This window comes from Parasteatoda tepidariorum, chromosome 4 (assembly GCF_982258835.1).
Source record: "Parasteatoda tepidariorum strain Cologne lab strain chromosome 4, Ptep-v5.0, whole genome shotgun sequence".
Classification (NCBI taxonomy): Eukaryota; Metazoa; Arthropoda; class Arachnida; order Araneae; family Theridiidae; genus Parasteatoda; species Parasteatoda tepidariorum.
Genome location: NC_141758.1, coordinates 120,971,663 through 120,992,179, shown reverse-complemented (window position 1 = coordinate 120,992,179; position 20,517 = coordinate 120,971,663). Strand labels below are relative to the sequence as shown.

At 28.9% G+C, this 20,517-nt stretch overlaps 1 protein-coding gene across 1 annotated transcript in view; it reads left to right on the top strand.

Annotated features, from left to right (window-relative positions):
• The first annotated feature begins 1,865 nt into the window (after positions 1 to 1,865).
• The window catches only part of LOC107441406 (uncharacterized), a 37,898-nt gene continuing 19,246 nt past the window's right edge, over positions 1,866 to 20,517 (top strand). The window contains exons 1-7 of the mRNA XM_016054646.4: positions 1,866 to 2,490; positions 5,716 to 5,804; positions 8,810 to 8,916; positions 9,003 to 9,283; positions 11,709 to 11,877; positions 14,742 to 14,867; positions 18,269 to 18,401. Coding sequence (XP_015910132.1) covers positions 2,126 to 2,490; positions 5,716 to 5,804; positions 8,810 to 8,916; positions 9,003 to 9,283; positions 11,709 to 11,877; positions 14,742 to 14,867; positions 18,269 to 18,401 — 1,270 coding nt within the window. The 5' untranslated portion in view covers positions 1,866 to 2,125. The remainder of the gene's footprint in view (positions 2,491 to 5,715; positions 5,805 to 8,809; positions 8,917 to 9,002; positions 9,284 to 11,708; positions 11,878 to 14,741; positions 14,868 to 18,268; positions 18,402 to 20,517) is intronic.

The window sequence follows — 20,517 nt, the reverse complement described above, 5'->3', positions numbered from 1 at the left end:
CCTTTTAAGTACTTTTTAAGCACGTAGAAAATATTTTTAAGCTCTATATACATTAACAAAATGCAAAATAATTTTCAATGACTTTCCATGATCATGATAAAATGACTAGTTTCTGACAAAGAACTCTTTTCTTGATTATATTAGCCATGATAAAATGATCGAGAGATTTCTGGGTTCGATATCAGAGGGTGGAAAATGAAGTCTGAAATGGAGAATATCTTGAAAAATGCAGCAGAGGAGAGTGCAATAATCTCACCGAACCCAGATCAGTAGACTCGTAAGTATTTTATCAGACATGTAAAATGGTTGGCGCCTTCATACTCTACGGACCGACGGTAAGCTGAAATGGATTGTGGTTGACTGAATTGTGAAAACGTAGAGTAGAACAATGTAAAAAGCACGCTTGGCGAAAATCGACATGGAAAAGAAAATATTTAATTTACGAAGAGGAAAAATTGAGCACTTTTTAAAAGCCCCCAATGAAAAAAGAACGAAATCGAAGCACCTTTAAGCATTTTTTAAAAAAGCAATGCACCATGTATATGTAATGACGATTATTTAAATGATCTTTTAGATAAATGTGAGGTCAGAAAAGAGAGGGAAATAACGATGGGATGAATGACTTCATTTGCTTCCTTATATCGCATTCAAAGGTATCCAAATAACACCAGCAAATGAATGTCTATAAAATTTGTAAAGGAGCTAAAATGAGGCTGTTCAATGTTCATAAATGATGTTCCATATAAAAACACTCTTTGATCCCCTTAGAGCACTTCACGACGCATTGGGTCTTGATAGCCTAGCTATTAGGGCGTTGGGCCAGTATATAAGACATCTTAACTTGATTCCATCTTGATGTACCTTTTGATAGACGAAGGTTGACATAGTCGATAATTAATTCTCCTCAGGGGCCATACGATCGATTCTCTCCTTCCGAAGATTCTGAGTGCACAAAATGGAGACTGGTGTACGCTAAATCTGTCTGGGTCACAAAGTCATCCAAGTTCCCATTAAAAATTAATATCTCTGGGGGTACTGGATAGGAAATGGATGGTGCTTTAGTTCAAGTCTAAGTTACAAATGGAATGGTGTGTGAATGTGTCCTCCCTGTAAAAAAGGATTTAACTGTGTTGTCTCCGGATCATCCTCAGGGATGTTTCCCAGGACGTCGCCAATATGACACTGTGCAGCTCTAGTGCACTAAATAAAACTGCCAGTTCTACATCATAATTAAAATTTTACTTTAAAACTTTATCTATGCAATCTAAACTCACACAGCGCATATCACAGCGTTAACATCGCTTCAAATTTCAAATTATAAAAGATGTGAAAAAATATAAAACTAAATAATGTTAGTATATTTAAACGGGTGATTTTAAGGGTTTTTATTTTAACCAGAATATGTGATGTCAAACTTCTTAGAAGCGCCTTTCCCCCACCCCCTTATTTATCACAATTTCACATTAGAACAATCTCACAAAATTAAAAAAAAAAAAAAAAAAAATCTTGCACATTGAAATCCCTATTAAGAACTCCGTTTCTTTTTTACTATTTATAAGTATTTGATTTTATAATACCTATTTACTACCTACATTTGGTAGAAAAAAAAATTAAGGAAGAGAACTCTGCCAAAATTTATTGCTAAATTTTGGATATATTTTAAAAAGTAAATATTGCTGCCAGTAAAATTTTTCCTTTTCGTTTGCATTCTGATTTTTCTATTTTGGTTAGTATTATGGAATCGTCTTGCCCCTAGATGCTTGTAACTCAATAACTTCTTGCAGTGTTTTCTAAATTGTTATTCATTCTTTCATCCCAAATCAAGCGAAATTGGCGACAAACGCAATAGTTTTTCTACGCCAAGCATAGATGCCAAGTTTGCCAATCTATTGCATGATGATCGTCAGTCTCTTATATCACTTTACACCAAAAGAGACGAAAGCAATGGAAATTCGTTCCACTCGAATGAGGAGGGACTTCTCTCTTTTTACCGCCTGCTGAGGAATTATCAACTGTACAATCAAGACTGAACAAGATAGGATTGTGATAAATCACAGCATTTTGATCCTTACAGGTGTGGCGGAATATTTTTCATTTCCAAACTATGTGAAAATTTTTTCTTCCGATGTTTGGCGATTTTCCTCAGCTGTGTTACCAGCATTCCATGGCACCCGGTGTGCCACAATCGTCGAATGATTTCGCTACAAAAACTGACAGTGTCGTGCTTGTAGCGAATATACACGAACAACAACTTCGAAACTTTTCATCTGAATATAATAATGAAAGAAAGAAATCAATGGAATTAATTGGCATTCTACTTGTGGATGATCGGGCCGTAGGTAAAGTAAATGTCAGTGCGGATAGCCGTAATGTTGTTCTAGGCACTGTATGTACTGAAAATACCCAACTTAATTTAGAAGAATTACGTCGTTTGATGTGTACGGAACTTCCTTGTTTACCTGCCTCGTTTAATTTTTTAACTAGAGATGGGTGAGCAATATTTCAATTCCATTTGTCTAATATTTATTTATTTTTTTGCTTTGATTTTCAAGGACGTATGGGAGGCAGGGCTTGTTAAATTAAATCAACTCACTTACATTAATTGGCAAAATTACAAAAGTAACTATTTGATTTGTAATAATTTTGCACCAGTATTTATATCTTCAGGAGTACCTGTTCATGACCCTCTCTTTCACTTAACCTTATTTTCTTCTCATTTATTGCATACTATACATAATTTTAAATTTTTGTAATATTCACCTCAGATTCAATTTTAACACATTTTTGATTCAACACTTATTTCTGCTGTGAGTTGTGTTGCATATTTAAAGTAGACGTTTTTTTTGTATTTTCTATGAAAGATTACCTATCTTTAAACATTTAAATATTAGAAAACAAATTTCAAAAGAGGAAAACATTAAAGGAATCTGTAATTTAACCTATAATACAATTGAACAAGTATTTTATATATGCTAAGCAGCAATATTTGTACATGATGTGATTATGATTGCTGCCCTGACTTTTATATTACAAGTCAAGACTGAAGGCTGTAATTATTTTATTTTCTGACATCAAGTAATGAACATTGTAAAATGATGATTTTTTTGTTTTGAAGAAAATTGTTTAAAAAATAATTATTAATATTTTTATTAACCTTTAAAATAAATCGGAGGCAATGTATTTGCTGAGATAGGTGTCGCAACAAACAAATGTTGTAGAAATCTTCTGCGAAAGTGAAACCTAAAATATACTTTGCTTATGTTTATGTGTATATTTTGTGTTGTATTAATGTTTTGTTTGTCAATAAATCTGTAGTTTATTCATCCTTAAACCACTGTGATAAGCAAAAGTAGCATAATTGATCCCAAGTAACTATAAAAAAAAAATATTCATTTAAATATAATAATTAAAATGATTAATAATTATGATTTAATGATAGTGGAAGTAACTGCAAACTTTCAAAGATAAGTGCAATAATGGCTATTTTTCCTTTCCCATATAAATCTATGTATTGACAGCAACACCAAACTAAATAAAAAGCATTGAAAAGTTTAAGAAATCTATTGTAGAGTTTGGTGGAAAAATAAAGAAGGGTTGAGGAAAGAAAGGGACTCTATTACATCAGGACACTAATTTACTTCAGGGGCAACAGGGTGGATTCTTTTGACTAAAAGGATGCTGCGCCCTGTTTACCCTGCCTAGAATGAGATTTGTGATTACAATAATATTACGGTGCAAAGTATTTACAAGTTTTTTAAATTAATTTAGTATATGGCAAAATTTACTTAACACATAATGATATATGTTTTGTAACATTGTGTTCTTCCTTTATTGTTATTAGTAAGATGAGTAAATGAAAATTAAAAGAAGTTAAAATTTACTTATATATGATAATTTGTTTACATCCACCTGGCTTAATCATAGCGACATTGTTACAGAGTTTATTACTTTTCTTTTCAACAGAAATTTGCACTCAATATTTGAATCACGCATTTAGATAATCACTTTTTGACACGCTCAATTTATGCAGATAGTAATCGAAAATCAGTGCAGTGTTTCAATTGTGTTTTTGGCAGTTATTGATATTGATTTTTTTCTGATATTAAATATTCCCATATATTTCAAACAATATACAAAACTCAAATCATGTATTTGAGTATTTACTTTTTAAGGCAATAATTCTATCGAATTTTTGGCTGCTATTGCTATTGTTTTTTCTATAGCTTTCAAATCCGATATTTCTTATAAGATATTATTTATTACAACAAGCTAATCTCGAAACGAAAGACTTATTCGAAAAGTCCGATGCGTGTGATTTCGTGGTCGATCTTTTTTTTAACAATTACTACTACAAATGTTAAATTTTTTTTTTTATTGTGGTGATTATTTACAAAATGCGAAGGAAATAATTTGTGCGCCCCCCCCCCACTAACAAAGTGTGAGAATATCGCACATTTTATTAGTATACGAAATTGCTACATGTTCAATTAAAAAAAATTATATAGCTTTTTTTGTAAACACGTAGCGCTTTTGTTATTTTAAATAAGTAACATATATGTTTGTTATTATTAAAAAAATCTTGCAGAAAGAGAGCTTTGTCGCAAAAAGGTCAAAGAAATTTTGCCACATGGGTTTACGTTATACATAACTTGAGAAAGTTTTTTGTAAATAACGTATAAGTTTGGTTTTAGATAAATGCGTGTAAAATATTGTATGTCAGTAAATATACATTAGATAAATAAATGTAAAATTACCTAAGAAAATCATTGCGGTTTCAAATACCAGGTCATATGCATAGAATTATTAATGCATTTCATCGGGGCATCTGTTGGTATATCTGCTATTTTAAAGATCTCTGAAAAGATTTTTAAAATTTTTTATTTAGTGTTTAAAACTCTTATCTTTTTCCTTGTTTCATTACTGATGAGTTATCACTAAGTATTCAGTCTTTTGAGAAATCTGTTTATGTAACTATATGATTTATAATAATAATTTGTGTATAAAAGTGTATTTTTAAAATTGATTCATAAAGAAATAAATATCCTTTGAAGGAATACATAGAGCTATTTAGGTTTTCAAATTGTTTAAGTTTAGAATAGTTAAGGTTACATAAGTTAAAAAATAGTAGAATAAATTTTTTATAAAATTCTATTGACACAGTTGTAACAAAGAATTTTTTTTCAATTGCGGAATTAATTCTATATGGAAACCACTGGGAACAATATGGAAAACAATAACAAAAAAAAAAAACTACTGTAATTTTATTTTATTTAGTTCGAAGTTCACGTCCTTTCAATTCTACTGTGGCAAACTGACAATTATTTCCATCACTATTTTTAACCTAAGGATTATTATAACTATATTTACAGTAATGATTGTTTTTTCTATTGCATTTAATATGAAAGCAGAACAGTTAAACATTACTCTGTACTAACTTAAATTAAAAAATTTTAACCAAGTGTTATTGATGAAAAAGTAAAAGACATAACACTTATATTCTTCATGAAGACAAGAATACTGAAATCATAGATTGAATAGCCAAAAATTTTCTGAATATGCAGATATTGAAACAAAAGCTTTTAATGACGCAGCATCCCAAGACTTTAGCATTATTCTTTAGATATTTATGCGATTTTTCCAAAAATTTGAATAATGAAAACAGAAAATACATACTATTTTCTTATTAACAAAATTGAAACTGTATTCTAATTTTAGGTGGCCTATTCATAAACTGCAGGAGTATAAAATTAATTCTAGTCATGTTATTAGAGATGATAATTGTATTTGCATCAAGACAGAATATGGTAAGTTCTTTTCTCTTAGTTACTTCAATGTTATGATAACACTAAACTTATATGCAACCAAGACGTGATAAAAGATAATTTAATATTTTAATCTCTTAGTTTTCAAAAAAATTTTGTTAACTCCAGCAACACAGAAAAGCATTTACTCCAATATCTTTTTCAGTTCATTATACACTGTCAAAAGTTATTACTAAACTTTCATTGTTAAAAGTGCCACCAGATGAATCGAGTCGACACGTCTTATCTACTAGTGAACGGGAATTGAATAGCTACAGTACTCTCCCATCAGAATTTTATCTGTGATAGAATTTGATGAATGGATACAACTAATTGATTCAATGCTGATTTCTGTGAGCGGCAGGGAGTGCTGTAGTAAGATCATCGAAATTTTAGGCACTGGTCCTGATAGTTGTATTGAAATCATGGTTGTGGGGGTGCTCACTACTGTGTTGCTGTTTAGCAGTCTAGTGTGTGCAGGTATCGATTGTGTTTGATTAAGTCTGAGTAGGAACAGCAGGAGTAGGATAATGTTTGCAGTTATATTTGGAAAGTCAACTCTTCACTGCGTTCCATCGATTAAACATATCAAGGTGGACGTTTTTGTCGAGATAGGCGTGTTCAGATCCGGTCTTAGGGTCAGCAATGAGATGATAGTTGACACCTTACATTAGATCATGTCAAAGTCATCAATGTGAGGAGACAGTTATCTATCTAATGATATTCCCTAAGTGTCTCATATAGTAATGAATGAAAATTAAATTGTTGTTGTGATACACGTTTGAAATATCGTTAAATATTGTGAGGTAAGATTCCATGGATATCTTCAATCATATAATATTTGAATAATTTCAAAGATAATATTTCCCCAACATCTTTTTAGAATAATATACCAGGCCATAAATCAGACGTATCAAAATATCATGTCATTATAAGATGCAGGATTGAAGTCTTTCGGGGATATTCTTCCAATGGGTTTACATTTGATGTTTACAATTATTTATTTAATGTTTATAAAATATTCAACTTTCATGTCTAATGATTATACAAATATTTTACAGATATTGATGCAATTTATACTTGAATATTTATTAGGTGTACAAAGTGATAATAAAAATGACTGATGATAAAATCGTTACTGTATAAAGTGTTTACAATGAAATAGATTACTGCCTTTTTAAGTGTATGACCAAAACTAAGATATGACTTCTTTTTTTTTAAGTATGTAATATTTTCTCAGATTCATCAAAAGCCCTCAGAGACCTTTGCCTAGGGTCCCCTCATATTTGCTTTCTTCTATTAGTATTAAATATATTTTTGTTTGTGTTTTCCTTAAGAGTTATTGTTATTAGATTTATGAGTTTGCAAAAATTGAAAGAAGCCTAAATTTACTAATATATCATAAATTGCATATGTAATAAATAACTTAACAGCATGTTGTGAATAAGCAAATAAATTTCGTTTAAAGTTACGACCAGTGTGGGGGACTCTGTGCTTGAGCCCTGCCTTGCTTATTAATAGTTCTGTTATCGCATTTTGCATGTATGAAAAACATTCAATATAAATCAGATAAATACATGTAAAATATTTGTACAATACTGAATATGTGCTTATTAGTAAAATATTCAATATACATTAGATAAAATAGGTAAAATAACCTAAAAAAATCATGGCAGATTAAATAAATGCCTGACATATACATAGAATTATTAGTGCATTTCATTTGGGAATCGATATTAAGTATATATGTTATAAATATTCACTAATACTGCTATTAAATTGAGAAATGCTAAATTAATGCTAATTTAATGCTAAAAACTACACTTTTTTTTCTTAGTTTCATTCTTTATAAGTAGTTAGAAAGTGATCATTCTTCAGAGAAATCAATATTAGTTAACATAACAGTTTTAGGTCTGAAAATATTTATGTATAAAACTGATTAAATAAGAAATAAATATCATTAGAATTAATAATAAAGCTTTTTACAGAGACTAGAGCTTTTATCCGCTGTCCTTGGTGCAAGAGTGCTAGACTCCATGAGAAGTGTTTTTCACGTAAAGAACAATTGTTATTTATGGAATGGATGTTGACTTTACATATCGGATCAAAGGGTGTGCTAACAATCGTAAGTACTTTGTTGGGAACACAGTAATGGAAGTTAAAGTGAAAACTGGAGGAGAAAATTTGGGACATTGCTGTTGTATTGTTAATCCTGCTGATTTGTTGACACATTGGTGGAAAGCAAGCGAATTAAAAGAAGGATATAAATGGTGGCATGGACCACCTTGATTGAGCTTTAAAGAGTTTGAATGGAATAATGTTTTATCTCTTTGAATAACTGACACTTAGTTGTGGAAATTCTTGTTGAGAAACAAATTAAGCCCATTAACATTATAAATGCTTGCAAGGAAGACTCTGTTAGCTTGATCTTATGAACGTCATAAATAAAATTTCATCGTGGATGCAAAGAGTATTTGCCTGGTGTGGAAGATTTATCTAAATTGCAAGCTTCCAACTGGAAAAGCTTTTTAACAACTGCAGAGATACAAAATATTAAAAATTCTCTTGTGAAGATAGTTCAAGAAAATGCTTTTGGTACTGAAATGGAATATCTGCAGAAGACACTTCCAAAAAGTAGCAATCTGTTGCCACCCTTTTTTGACTCATTGGGGACTGCTCCGAGTTGGTTGAAGAATTCCAATTTTCCTGACCGTCAAAAACATCCAATGCTTCTTCCAAAAAAAAGAGATATTTTCTATAGATTTATTGGGGGAGATATTTTCATGAAATCCATCTACATGGAACTATTCAAATGACATTATCATCATTAACGCAAGACTCACATGTGCCGTGAGAGGAGATCTCCTTCAGATCACATACACGTCACGGTCCTTAAGAAGTTAATAAAACATCTTTTCTTATGTTTCAGTTATGTAATTTAATTTGTAGCATAATATCTTAAGATTTTGAGAAATGCTTAGTTTATTTAATTTATTGTTTTTTTATAGAAAAGTCTAGAATCGGTGTCGTAACATCCAAAGGAGATTCCATGGGGTTCGTTTTTGCAGATCTCAATGTAAATATCAAGCAGTTACGAGAAATAATTGAACAGCAAGTAAGGCCCTATTTTTTAAAAATTTTATTTCAGCAGAGGTTTCAAAAGGGTTTGTCCATGCTTACAATATAAACTTTCTCTTTCAGCTTAAACTTAGTCAACAGATGAGGTTGGAGTACAGGTTTGTGGAGAAAAACGGTTGGCCTGTCATGTCCAAGCAGGAACCAACCCTTTCCCTGTTGGACATAATGTTAGGCCAAATTGTATGCATTCAAAGTTGTTGTTCTAAGCCAGCAGTTTCAATAGAAAGGCCAACTTCTCTAGTCTATAATACAAATACTTCCATTGAAAGTCAGCTTCCTAGTCCTCAAGAAAGCACTACTGGGGAGCAAGAATTGGTGAAACGAAAGAAGTCAATTAAATTTAAGTAAGTATGCCTTGTTTCTTTTATTTCCAATCATATTTCTTTATCATGGTGGGTAGTATATTTAAAAAGTGCGTAAAGGTGCTTATTTTCAATTTTAAAAGCTCTTAAAAGTGCTTTTTATATTGGGTGTTTTTAAAAAGTGCTTAATTTTTCCTTTTCGAAAATGAAATATTTTTCTTCGCCGTGTCGATTTTTGCCCCGTGTTTAAAAAAAAAAAAAAAAAAAATCCTTATGCTTACAGATTGTAGACTGGACTAGGAGTCAATTACAATAATTGACATTATTGATAACTCTGAATATTAATTCCAATAGCAGGCTGTCAAGAAAGGAAATAAAGGTGGTCAACAAAAGGTAAGTTTTTTTCTTTCTTTCATGAAGTGTACAGAAAAATTTTTCTTTTGTAAAGAAACATAATTTGGTCAATGGTAAACATAACGTCATAAGCATAATAAAATTAGGTTTGTTTTTTGCATTTCTCTAATGATGCAAAAGCGTGTTTTAACAATTTATTCAAGCACAGTCTATTTCAGCTTACCGTCGGTCCATAGTGTATGAAAACTTCAGTCATTTTACATGTTAGATTTATTCTACTACTGCGTATAGTGAGCTGTTTTCGGTGAGATTAGTTCACTCTTGTGTGCAACTCTGCTGCATTTTGCAAGATATTTCCACCTTCTGATTTCGAACTGAAAAATCTTTCGATCTTTTTATAATGACTAAGGTAATCAAGAAAAGAGTTCTTTGTCAGAAACTAATTATTTTATCATGATCATGTAAAGTCTTTGAAAATTATATTGCATTTCGTTAATGTATATAGTGCTTAAAAATAATTTTTGAGTGCTTAAAAATTACTGAAAAGGTGTTTATTTTTTGTTGAAAGATTTGGCTATGCACCCTGAATATATTTATTAGTTTTTTTATATTAAGTTCTACCTATTTTTTTCATATTTAATTGAGGAATAGGCTGGCATTCTTAGAAAAATACATATTTTTATATATGTAAATGACAGTGAAAGCTCAATGTAACAGGTACAGAATGTTAAGGAAGTTTCCAAGCCACCATCAAAATGCTAGTATTAAAGATACAAAAAATGACAAGTCTTCTGCTGTTACTGCAATATTTTTCTCTCTTTGAGATAAATAAATTTTTTACTGTTCAAGCGATCAAGATTGTACATAAAAAAAGGGGAGGGATTATGAATGAAGAAGGATTAAAAACAATTGGAACACATTTTTATGTGTGTTATCGTTAGAGAAATGGAAAAAACAAGCCTAATTTTATTATGCTTATGACGTTATGTTTACCTTTGACCAAATTATGTTTCTTTACAGAAGAAAAATTTTTCTGTACACTTCATGAAAGAAAGAAAAAAACTTACCTTTTGTTGACCACCTTTATTTCCTTTCTTGACAGCCTGCTATTGGAATTAATATTCAGTGTTATCAATAATGTCAATTATTGTAATTGACTCCTAGTCCAGTCTACAATCTGTAAGCAGAAGCAGTTTTTTTTTTCATTTTAAATTAAATTAGTTATTCAAGTAAAAGGAAAATGTGTATTTAATTTTTTATTGTTTTAACATTAAATGCATGTTTCTGTTTATAACATGCACACTCAGGCACGAACTGGTCAAGTTATCCAAAGGCAGAAGGAAAACATGTATGATTTTGTTTAAAAAAAGATTTTACATATAATTGCCAAAAATTAGAACACCTAGAGAGAATTGTCAAACAAAATTTTACATTTGCAAGCAGTGGCACAGTTTTACTGTATGTTTGGAGGGGGTTACGCCTTCTGACATGCATACTCTCTCTCTATATATACATATACACACACACCTGCCAACTTGTACGGTCACTGAAAAAAGATTTTAACAAAATGGTAATGATCAAGTAAAGTTGAAAATTTTTTTAAATAATTACCTTTTGAGGTACCTTTTGATAGATGAAGGTTGGCATTGTCTAATGATCTAGCCCCCACATTGGTGATATGATCACGCCTATTTCGATGAATGGTCCACGTACAACAGTCGTCTTTCTACTTTGTGACTGCGACATGGTCCTCCTCACGCTGATGCTTCTCAGTCTCACACACAACTGGTTTCTGCACACACTCGACTTTTAGTGGCAACGCAGGAGTGACCACAACCCTGCACTTAATACCGCTCTCATGGCTTAAGCTAAAGAAAACCCGGTGAACAAATACAGTAACTAGTGGTTCATCGAATTCTATCCCTGATAAAATTCTGGTGAGGGGGGGAGTATTGATTATTAAACATCAATTCACCAGTGTAATGCTAACTTGATTCAATTTTGAGATACCTTTTGAATAGATTGTCTAATGGCCTACAGTAAGTTTTCACTCTAGGATGTGATGCTGATTGAAATGATTTTAAAACATTGTATTTAAACTGTACATTTTCAGACCTGAAAGCCAATTTTCAATCAAATTAAGAAGCAGTGATAAAAGACCAAGAATAGGAAAAAACTCTTTAGTCAGACCCATTCTGATCAGCTATGTAAGAGCAGAAGCTGCCCAGTATGCCCTAGACTTGAAGCAAGAACTGGTCACTTTGGGATTCAGTGTATACCTGGTACTCATTATTCTTCTCATTTTTCAGAAACTTTTTTTCTCTTGAATTTATGAAATTACATAATTAGTCTCTCTATATTAAGTGATGCTCTTTTGAATATTCATAGCTGCCAACTCTATTGCCAGTTTCTACTGATTTCCTGGTTTTTTTACATTTTAGTAAATTCCCTAAAATGGGGAAAGTTTTCTAAAAAAAAATCCCTATTGAATAGGATTTTTGTACGGATTATTGTTTGAGTATTTAGATAAGCATTACTAATACGTAATGAAACGAACCTCATTTATAAAAATCATTTCAAACTTTTTTTTTCTTAAATGTTCAGTTTATTTTTTATTCCGAACTCTCTTTTGTAAATCAATTAAAACAAAACTTTTAACCAACTTTGATGAATTAAATGTCTATTAATCAAAATTATGAGTAAACTTAATACATAACATTTCAAGTATGTTTAATATCAATCATAACTGGAAATTATTGCAGTTTTTCTATTCTGATGATAATAAAGATCTCTAAAATTCCCTAAACTATTTAGTACATTATGCCACAATTATCAGGAAATTTATATTATGTAAAATCTACTGGATTTTTCCTATCCATGTTGGCAGCTATGGGTGTTCATTTTGTTTTGTTGTCAACATAGCAACGTGAAATGACTGAGGTGTGTCGAAAGATTGCGACAAGAGTTTAACGTTTGATTCTAGATTTATTAACTGTTTGTGTTAAAAAAAAGTATTATACAGACCAGGTAGCAGGAAAGCAACTTGGTGTTAATAACTCGTTTGAAAGGGATTGAAATTTTAAGATTTTTTTTCTTCTCCTTTTCTGCTTAATGTTGTACTTTGCTTAGCTGCTCAATATCTATAAGACTTTGAAATTATAAAGGTATGTAGAAAAAGTATAGAGTATACGATGGAATATAAAAAATTTAATTTTGATCATTAGTTTCAGAATTATCAACTGTAGTTAAAAAACAATGAACAATGTTGATCGATTCACTAAAATGCAACTAGAGTTCAAATTGGACATGCTGGTAGGGCCATTTTGTATTATAATTTTAAAACTTTCAAAAAGTTAATGCTGAAAATTTAGTTTTTATTCACGAGATCTTTATTTTATTAGAGCACACTTGAGTAAATATCAATTAAAAGTTGTAAAAGAAAAAGAGACACATTTAACATGTTGCCAGATATAAATCTTAATATTCATATTTAAACTTTTAAAGATTAAAAGAAACTTAAAATTTTTTCATAAAAACAGTATTTGAATTGTTCTCCTCAGCGAGTAAAACTCTTTTCTTTCTTCTAATTGAGTCTTGCAACCACCTTAGGTTAATTCAAATACATCTTATCATTTTCCAAATCTAGGTCCTTTCAATTAGGTAACATAAATATTTTTACATAAAGCTACGATAGTTGTATATTTTTTAACTAAAATGTGATTCTCGGGACCTTCAAGAAGAAATAAATGATTGACGGGCACCCAAAAATAAGTAAAGTGTTCAAAATTATGGACAATCAGCTAGGAAACAGAAATGATTTTTCCAACCTTTTTCTAAATGAAATATCAAACATTCCTACAATTTTTAAAAAAAAATTTTAAGCACAATCTAATTTAAAATAATTATAAACACTAATACAAACCACATATTGAATCTGCAGTCCCAAATAGTGTACAAGTAGCATTTATAATCGAGTAATATTAAGTTTGACTCTAAAATAATGTGATTTTAAAATTCTGTTTTAAACTATGGAAAAATAGATGTTAAAAAATGTTTGATATTGAAATAAATTTGTTTAGATCTACAGTCCCTTAACAAATTATTAGACACACTATAAGATTCTATATAAAATCATAATTATTAGGCGATACTATACAGCTTTATTGTTTTCACGCGGTTTGCTCTTGTTTACGTTAGTGTATCCATTGGTTAAATTAGGCGATATATAATGTAAATTTGACGATAAGATAAATTAGATGATTTATTATATAAATATAGAATATTAATTATATCACGCATTATATTAATATAGTATTACTATAATTAGATAAAATTATTAGACGCGCTTTAGTTTTTTTAATAATGACATGTTTTGCACGAGTTTAATATGCAATACTTTTATATTTAAACATATATGTAATGGGTTTTTATTCAGGAGATTTTTTATATACTTCCTATTTGTAATTATTTTAAACGTATTGCATTACAATGTTAAATGTTTTTAATAATGACATGTTTTGCACGAGTATAATATGCAATACTTTTATATTTAAACATATATGTAATGGGTTTTTATTCAGGAGATTTTTTATATACTTCCTATTTGTAATTATTTTAAACGTATTGCATTACAATGTTAACCCATTGATAAAAAAGTGCAAACCGGTTTCTCTCGTGTAAAAACAATAAAGTTGTATAGTATCACCTGATAAGTAGATTTTACATAGAATCGTCTAATAATTTGCCAGGGACTGTAAGTTAGTGTTATTGAAAAAAAATTGTATTGGCCATTGTTATTTCTTCCTGGAAGAAATAGGACAAAATGATGACAGCAATATATTTTTTGATCACAATTTATAGAAACTATTTTGGTATTTAGCAATAGAATGTAACAAGGGAAGATCAATAGCAGAGCAAATATTCTGTTTCAGTGTATCAAACAGTCTTACATAAAGCCAATACTGAAGTAAGGCTACCAGTAAAGGTATTAATAATGAAGATTCTCCTTTTTATTTTAAGTAGTGCTTTAGACTAGATTAATATGAGTTACTTTCATTGTTTTGTCTCTTTCAAATGATATTGGATGACAGCGTACTTGAATCTTTTATGCAAACTCAGTAATAGAAGTGTTTTTATCTCCACACAGGATGTTCATGAAATTAAAACTGGTTCTGATTGGCAAGATGCTTTGAATCATGCTGTCACACATTGTTTTCTTTTTGTTCCACTCATCACACCAATGTATGGAAAAACTCAATGGACTAACAGAGAGGTATTAACCATTTCATTTAAGCATCTCTAGAATTATTTACTTAAATGTTTTGCATACAAACTTGTATACAGGGTATCTTGAAAAGTCATGTATTTCGGCATTGAACAAAATTTGTCATGATTTTTATCTGAATTTGTAAAAAAATCCCCACTCAGTCATATTTTATTAAATTATGAAATGTTTTTATCATGTTCTTTAAAAATTATGCCGATCTTTCAAAAAATGAAAGAAGAAACATTTCTAAAGCGAATTATCTTTTTAACTTCTGTGATTTCAGAATTTTTGTTATTACTTTTATTTTATCTGTTTTGAATTCTGGCTGAAGCAAGCCAGGCATTGGTAAATTTTTTTTATTCCGAGAGTAGAAAAATCAGGGGTATTTCTTTCCTTTCGGATGAACAAGAAAATTATCTTTAGAATATAATTCTGCAAAAAAGAAAAAATATTATTTGCTTTTGTATTTTTTTCAGCTATTTTATTGCTTCAACTCTTTCTTTACTCTGTTTTTTAAATTTGAAATCTATAAATATGAAGATGCAGAGTATAACAGTTTTAGTTATGCCTATCATTTCAATGAATGTTATTAGAATGCTTTTTTAAATTTATTGTTGTGTTTTTGTCTGAGAAAATAGTTACTTCATTAAGTCGTGAAAAACTCTTGGAATTAGTCGTGGAAAGTCGTGAATTGGAAAATCTAAAATGTAGCAGATACCCTGTAGCTTTTGTAAACTTTTTTAAATAAAATTTTGCTACTTTTTAAAAAAAAAAAAATTATAAATATATTTAATGTAGTGGGAAAAAAATGAAGAAATTCAACTCAAAATTTAAAATATCTAACTAAATTATGGTTAGATATAAATAAAGTAGGACAGCCAATTAGCAACATTTAAAAAAACAACAACATCATTATTAAATAATTTTTATATATAAATTAGTTTGGACATTATTGGAACATAATCAAAACTTAGCTATATTATTGGTATGGGGTATAAAGGGGAAAAAAACCTAATACAAATATAAAGATAAAGATGATTAAATATTAAGATAATTAAAATTATTTACGATATATAAAAAGACTAACAGCTATTAAAAAAAAAAAGAAAAATAGAAGAAATATTTTTGTAGTTCTTAAAAAAAAAACTTAAATTTTGAAAAAAATATTTTCTGAAATAAAAAAGTATCCATAACGCATTAATAAGGGATATAGTCTATCAGAAACTCTTTTAAAAATGCAGCACACAAAAGTGCACATAAAAAGTTTATCTAAAAACAAAACAGAAAAAATAAAAATACGAAAGAAATTTAAAGTTAAATATTTGTTTTCTTATTACTGTTTTTTCTAGAAAAAGTGAAAAAAAAGTTTAACAGAAACCCTTTTAATTGTCGCGTCGTAATAAAAAAATCTATGAAAAAACAAAATCTAAAATTAAAATGGGAGAAGCTAAATAGAAACCAAAACAAAAAATTTTCTTCATTATTAGGCCAAATCTCAGTTTAACTTTTTCACATTTCCATATTTTTAGAAAAAAGTGACTATAAAAGAACAACGTTTATTAAAAACAATCTTTAAAAACTGCTGGCATAATAAAAACGCTGATAAAAAAGAGCAAAAGATAATCAGAAGTAAAAAATAATTCTTCGTTCTGAAGTATGACATTAACATCATGAGTCAGAGTTATATATATATATATATATATATATATATATATATATATATATATTATATATATATATATATATATATATATATATATATATATATATATTATATATATATATATATATATATATATATATATATATATATATATATATATTATATATATATATATATATATATATATATATATATATATATATATATATATATATATATATATATATATAAATTTCACTTTTTTAACCTCTTCTCTGATTATCCAGAGTTAATGTGTAAATTGCAAATATTTATTACTCGAGTAAACTCGGGCATAGCTTGATTCAGTCAATACGTTTCGTTTTATTGACTGAAAGCAAAGCAAAAAACAATGATAATCTTTGGAAGTTTGGCAATTTTTGCTTGGGAGCTTTGCTATTTGTGGGACTGTAGACGTGTTTTGTACAATTGTATATTGGTGGATGAATTTACATAGAAAAAAGAGTAAAAAAATGGTGTCCGCAAGCGAAAGTAATGCAAATGATGTTTCAGATGATGAAGATGTGAACATATACAAAGACTAATATTTAATTTTTTTCATTTGCCCCCAGATCATTTGGGATAATAAACTGAAGGTAAATTAAATATTTTTTTACTCATAAAAAAAATTCAAAAGTCAACTTAGAACTTGTGTATTATGTTTTGTTTTAGTTCTTTGTATTTATAAATGAAATTAAAAAAAAATGGGTTGATTTTTTGAATTTTTTCTCTTCAAAAAAATTGGTAAGGGAATCGGTTAAACAAAAAGTGTTAAAAAAAAATTACTTACATGAATATAATAATCAGCTGTACAAAACTCATGGTTTAGTATAAAGTTTCAAAAATGACTTACATGATTATAATAATCAGCTGTACAAAACTCATGGTTTAGTATAAAGTTCTTCAAATTTTCCTTTTCCATTTGTCTTTCAGATCAACTATTTTAAAACTTAAAAATTTGTGCAAAAACTATTTCTAATAATGTATAGTAAAAAAAATTATAATATGGATAAACATTCAGCTTACTGAATATTCGGTGAAAGGGCTGAGTACTAAGCAGTGGCTGAATATTCGTTACGTCCCTAAAATAAAGTTTTATCATTTTCTCTTCTTTTCCTTCTAATGATAATCTAAATGTCAATAACAAATGTAAAATTAGTAGAACTTATATTTAGATTCAAGTGACAAAAGAAATAGCTTATTTCTAACTTTTTTTTACTTTCTGTTTGTCAAACTATTTGAATAATTTTTGTATTAGTGTTTAATATCTTGATTGAAAATTGCTAATAAAATTTAATATTCTTTTAGTGAATTTATTCGTCGGAAAATTTAAATTCTTACAACTGCTATAATGAGCATCTTGCATCAGCCAGGAATTTCTTGTTTAGAAGCAAATATTATGATATGAGAAATATTATTATTGACTGTTGAGTTACATAAAGATTGTGTGTGTCATCTATCCGCATCAGGTTTGAGGTTTGCTCCTCAAAAATTTAATCTCTTGTTAAAATATTTTTCCTACCGTCGAATAAAGACGATGTTCGTATATTCTAAATTTCGGAAATGAATTGCTATTGTTTTAATCTCTTTTATGTGAGATTTCTCAAAATGGGATAAAATTGGCTTTCTAAAACTTCTTTGGATGACATATCAAGAGAAATAGATGAATTATTATTTTTTTTAAACTTCTTAAGTGACTGTTTTGTTGAATGATTATTATTTTCAGGTTAAATTAGCTGATGTACTGGGAAAAATGATAATACCAGTGAATTTTATGGATCAGTGGCCCCCTCCTTGTTTAGCTATTCAATTTGCCTCTACGCAGTACATACCTTGGAAATTGCAAGAGAGTGAACACAGTAAGTCTCATCCATTAGAAATGTTCATAACAATAAAGTACGTTTTTGGTTGCAATCTAGTTTTATAACAGTATGTCTATTTAAAAGAAATGTTACCTGATGCTTCTTCTCTTCATAAAAGCGCAGAAAAATGTAACTCCGAGAATAGTTTTTAATCTAATAATCGGAATTTCTTACTTCTTAAATATTTTAATTTTGTGTAATCTTTTGTGTAATTCTTAAATATTTTAATTTTGTAATGCGTTGTATTTTAATTTTCTCTAACGAAGGAAACAATTATTCAATGTTTTTAATCCTCAAGGTTTAAAGAGTAACCACATTCTAGACTGCAGTCTACTATCTGCTGTGTACGGGAATTCAAAAATGTCAACTTATAGTTTTCATATTTCCTGCAAAAGTTTTTTTTTTGAATGTTAATGACACAAAAATTCATTAGTTGCATTTTTAGTGGTTAATGGTGCTTAGTTTCAATTTTTGTTTTTTAAAAGCTCTTAAAGGTGCTTTTTTTTATTGGGTGTTTTTAAAAAGTGCTTAATTTTCCCTTTTTGAAAATTTTTTACTGGCCGATTTTTGCCACTTACTATTTTTTCACCTTGTTCTGTTCAACGTTTTCATAATTCATTCAAACAATGCATTTCGGCGTACCGTTGATCCATAGTGTATGAAAGCACCCATTATGTCATGTTTGACGAAATACTTGCAGGTCCCCATGTGCGTCTACTAATCTAGATTCAGTGAGACTCTTGCACTCTCGTTTGCAACTCTGCTGCATTTTGCAAACTATTCTCAATTTCAGGCATCATTTTAAACCCTCTGAAATCGAACCGAAAAATGTTTCGATCTCTTTGAGGTGGCTAATATAATCAAGAAATAAGTTCTTTGTCAGAAACTAAGTATTTCAACGAAACTAATTATTATAAAGTTAAACTAAGTATTAAAAAATTATTTTTCATTTTGTTAATGTACATGGTGCTTAAACAGTACTTAAAAGGTGCTTTTTTTGTTGAAGAAAGATAACCTTTTAATTGTTGTTATTTATGTGGGTGCGAATATTATATCTTACTCTTTAAATTTTTTTTATCATTCTTTAATAAAATAATATTTTATCATTTAGGTAATTTTTGGATAAATGAATGTTGTAAAATGAGTTTGAAAAATAAATATATCATTTAAGTAATTAAACTTTTAATCTTTTACTTGATTAAACTATTGCGACCATATTTTTTAAGTGAGGGACTACCCCATACATTAAGTTCCAAAAATCTAAAAGGTAAGGTTATTTTTTAAAACTTTTTTTGTTGAGAAAGTCTGTTTTTGTGTCTGATTTCTGTTTAACTTACATATTCAAAGTGTCCCTTTTATATTGAAATATCCTCTTATTATTGCATGAAATTCTCACCTTTATCTCTTTTGCTGCCTTAAAAAAAAAAAAAAAAAAAAAGAAATTAACAGGAAAAATAACATTAAAACAATGTTTTTAAAGAATCTACAATTATTATCTATCTAAATCTACTATAAATATTAATATTATTTTTCCTTTCTATATGTTTCATTATGGCATTGTTCTTATTTTATTAGGCCAGATAGTAAAAACAATAATATTTAAATAATTCTGTGTGCAGTTATTAACTGCTAAGTATTTATTTATTATTTTTTTTTATTTTTTATCAAAGAATATGCAGTGAACTAAAAAATAGTATAAGTATACATAATTTATCAAGATCTAAGTGTACTTATCTATTTTGGAGAATAAGAATAACATGAATCCCATTTAAAATAAATAATTTTAGTACAGATTATATGGATTTCATAACAGTATGAAAATAGTTATTTTAAGAAAAAGTAGACGTGAAACTTAACTTCCTTGTAGTATAATAGTTTATTTATTCAGTCCTTATTAATTATTAATTTAATCAGTCCTTATAGCACTTATTTAACAATCAAGTTGTGCAGTTTTTAGTTTGTTCTACTTTCCCAGTTTTTTCTACTTCTGCTTTTTTTTCGTTTTTTCCCCAATGTCCTAGAAGAAATCTCAATTTTGTTCTTTGGTTGGTTATCGTGTTCTGAACATGGAAAATAAATCAATAGATGGGACAGAAGGTCCTATACGCAATCT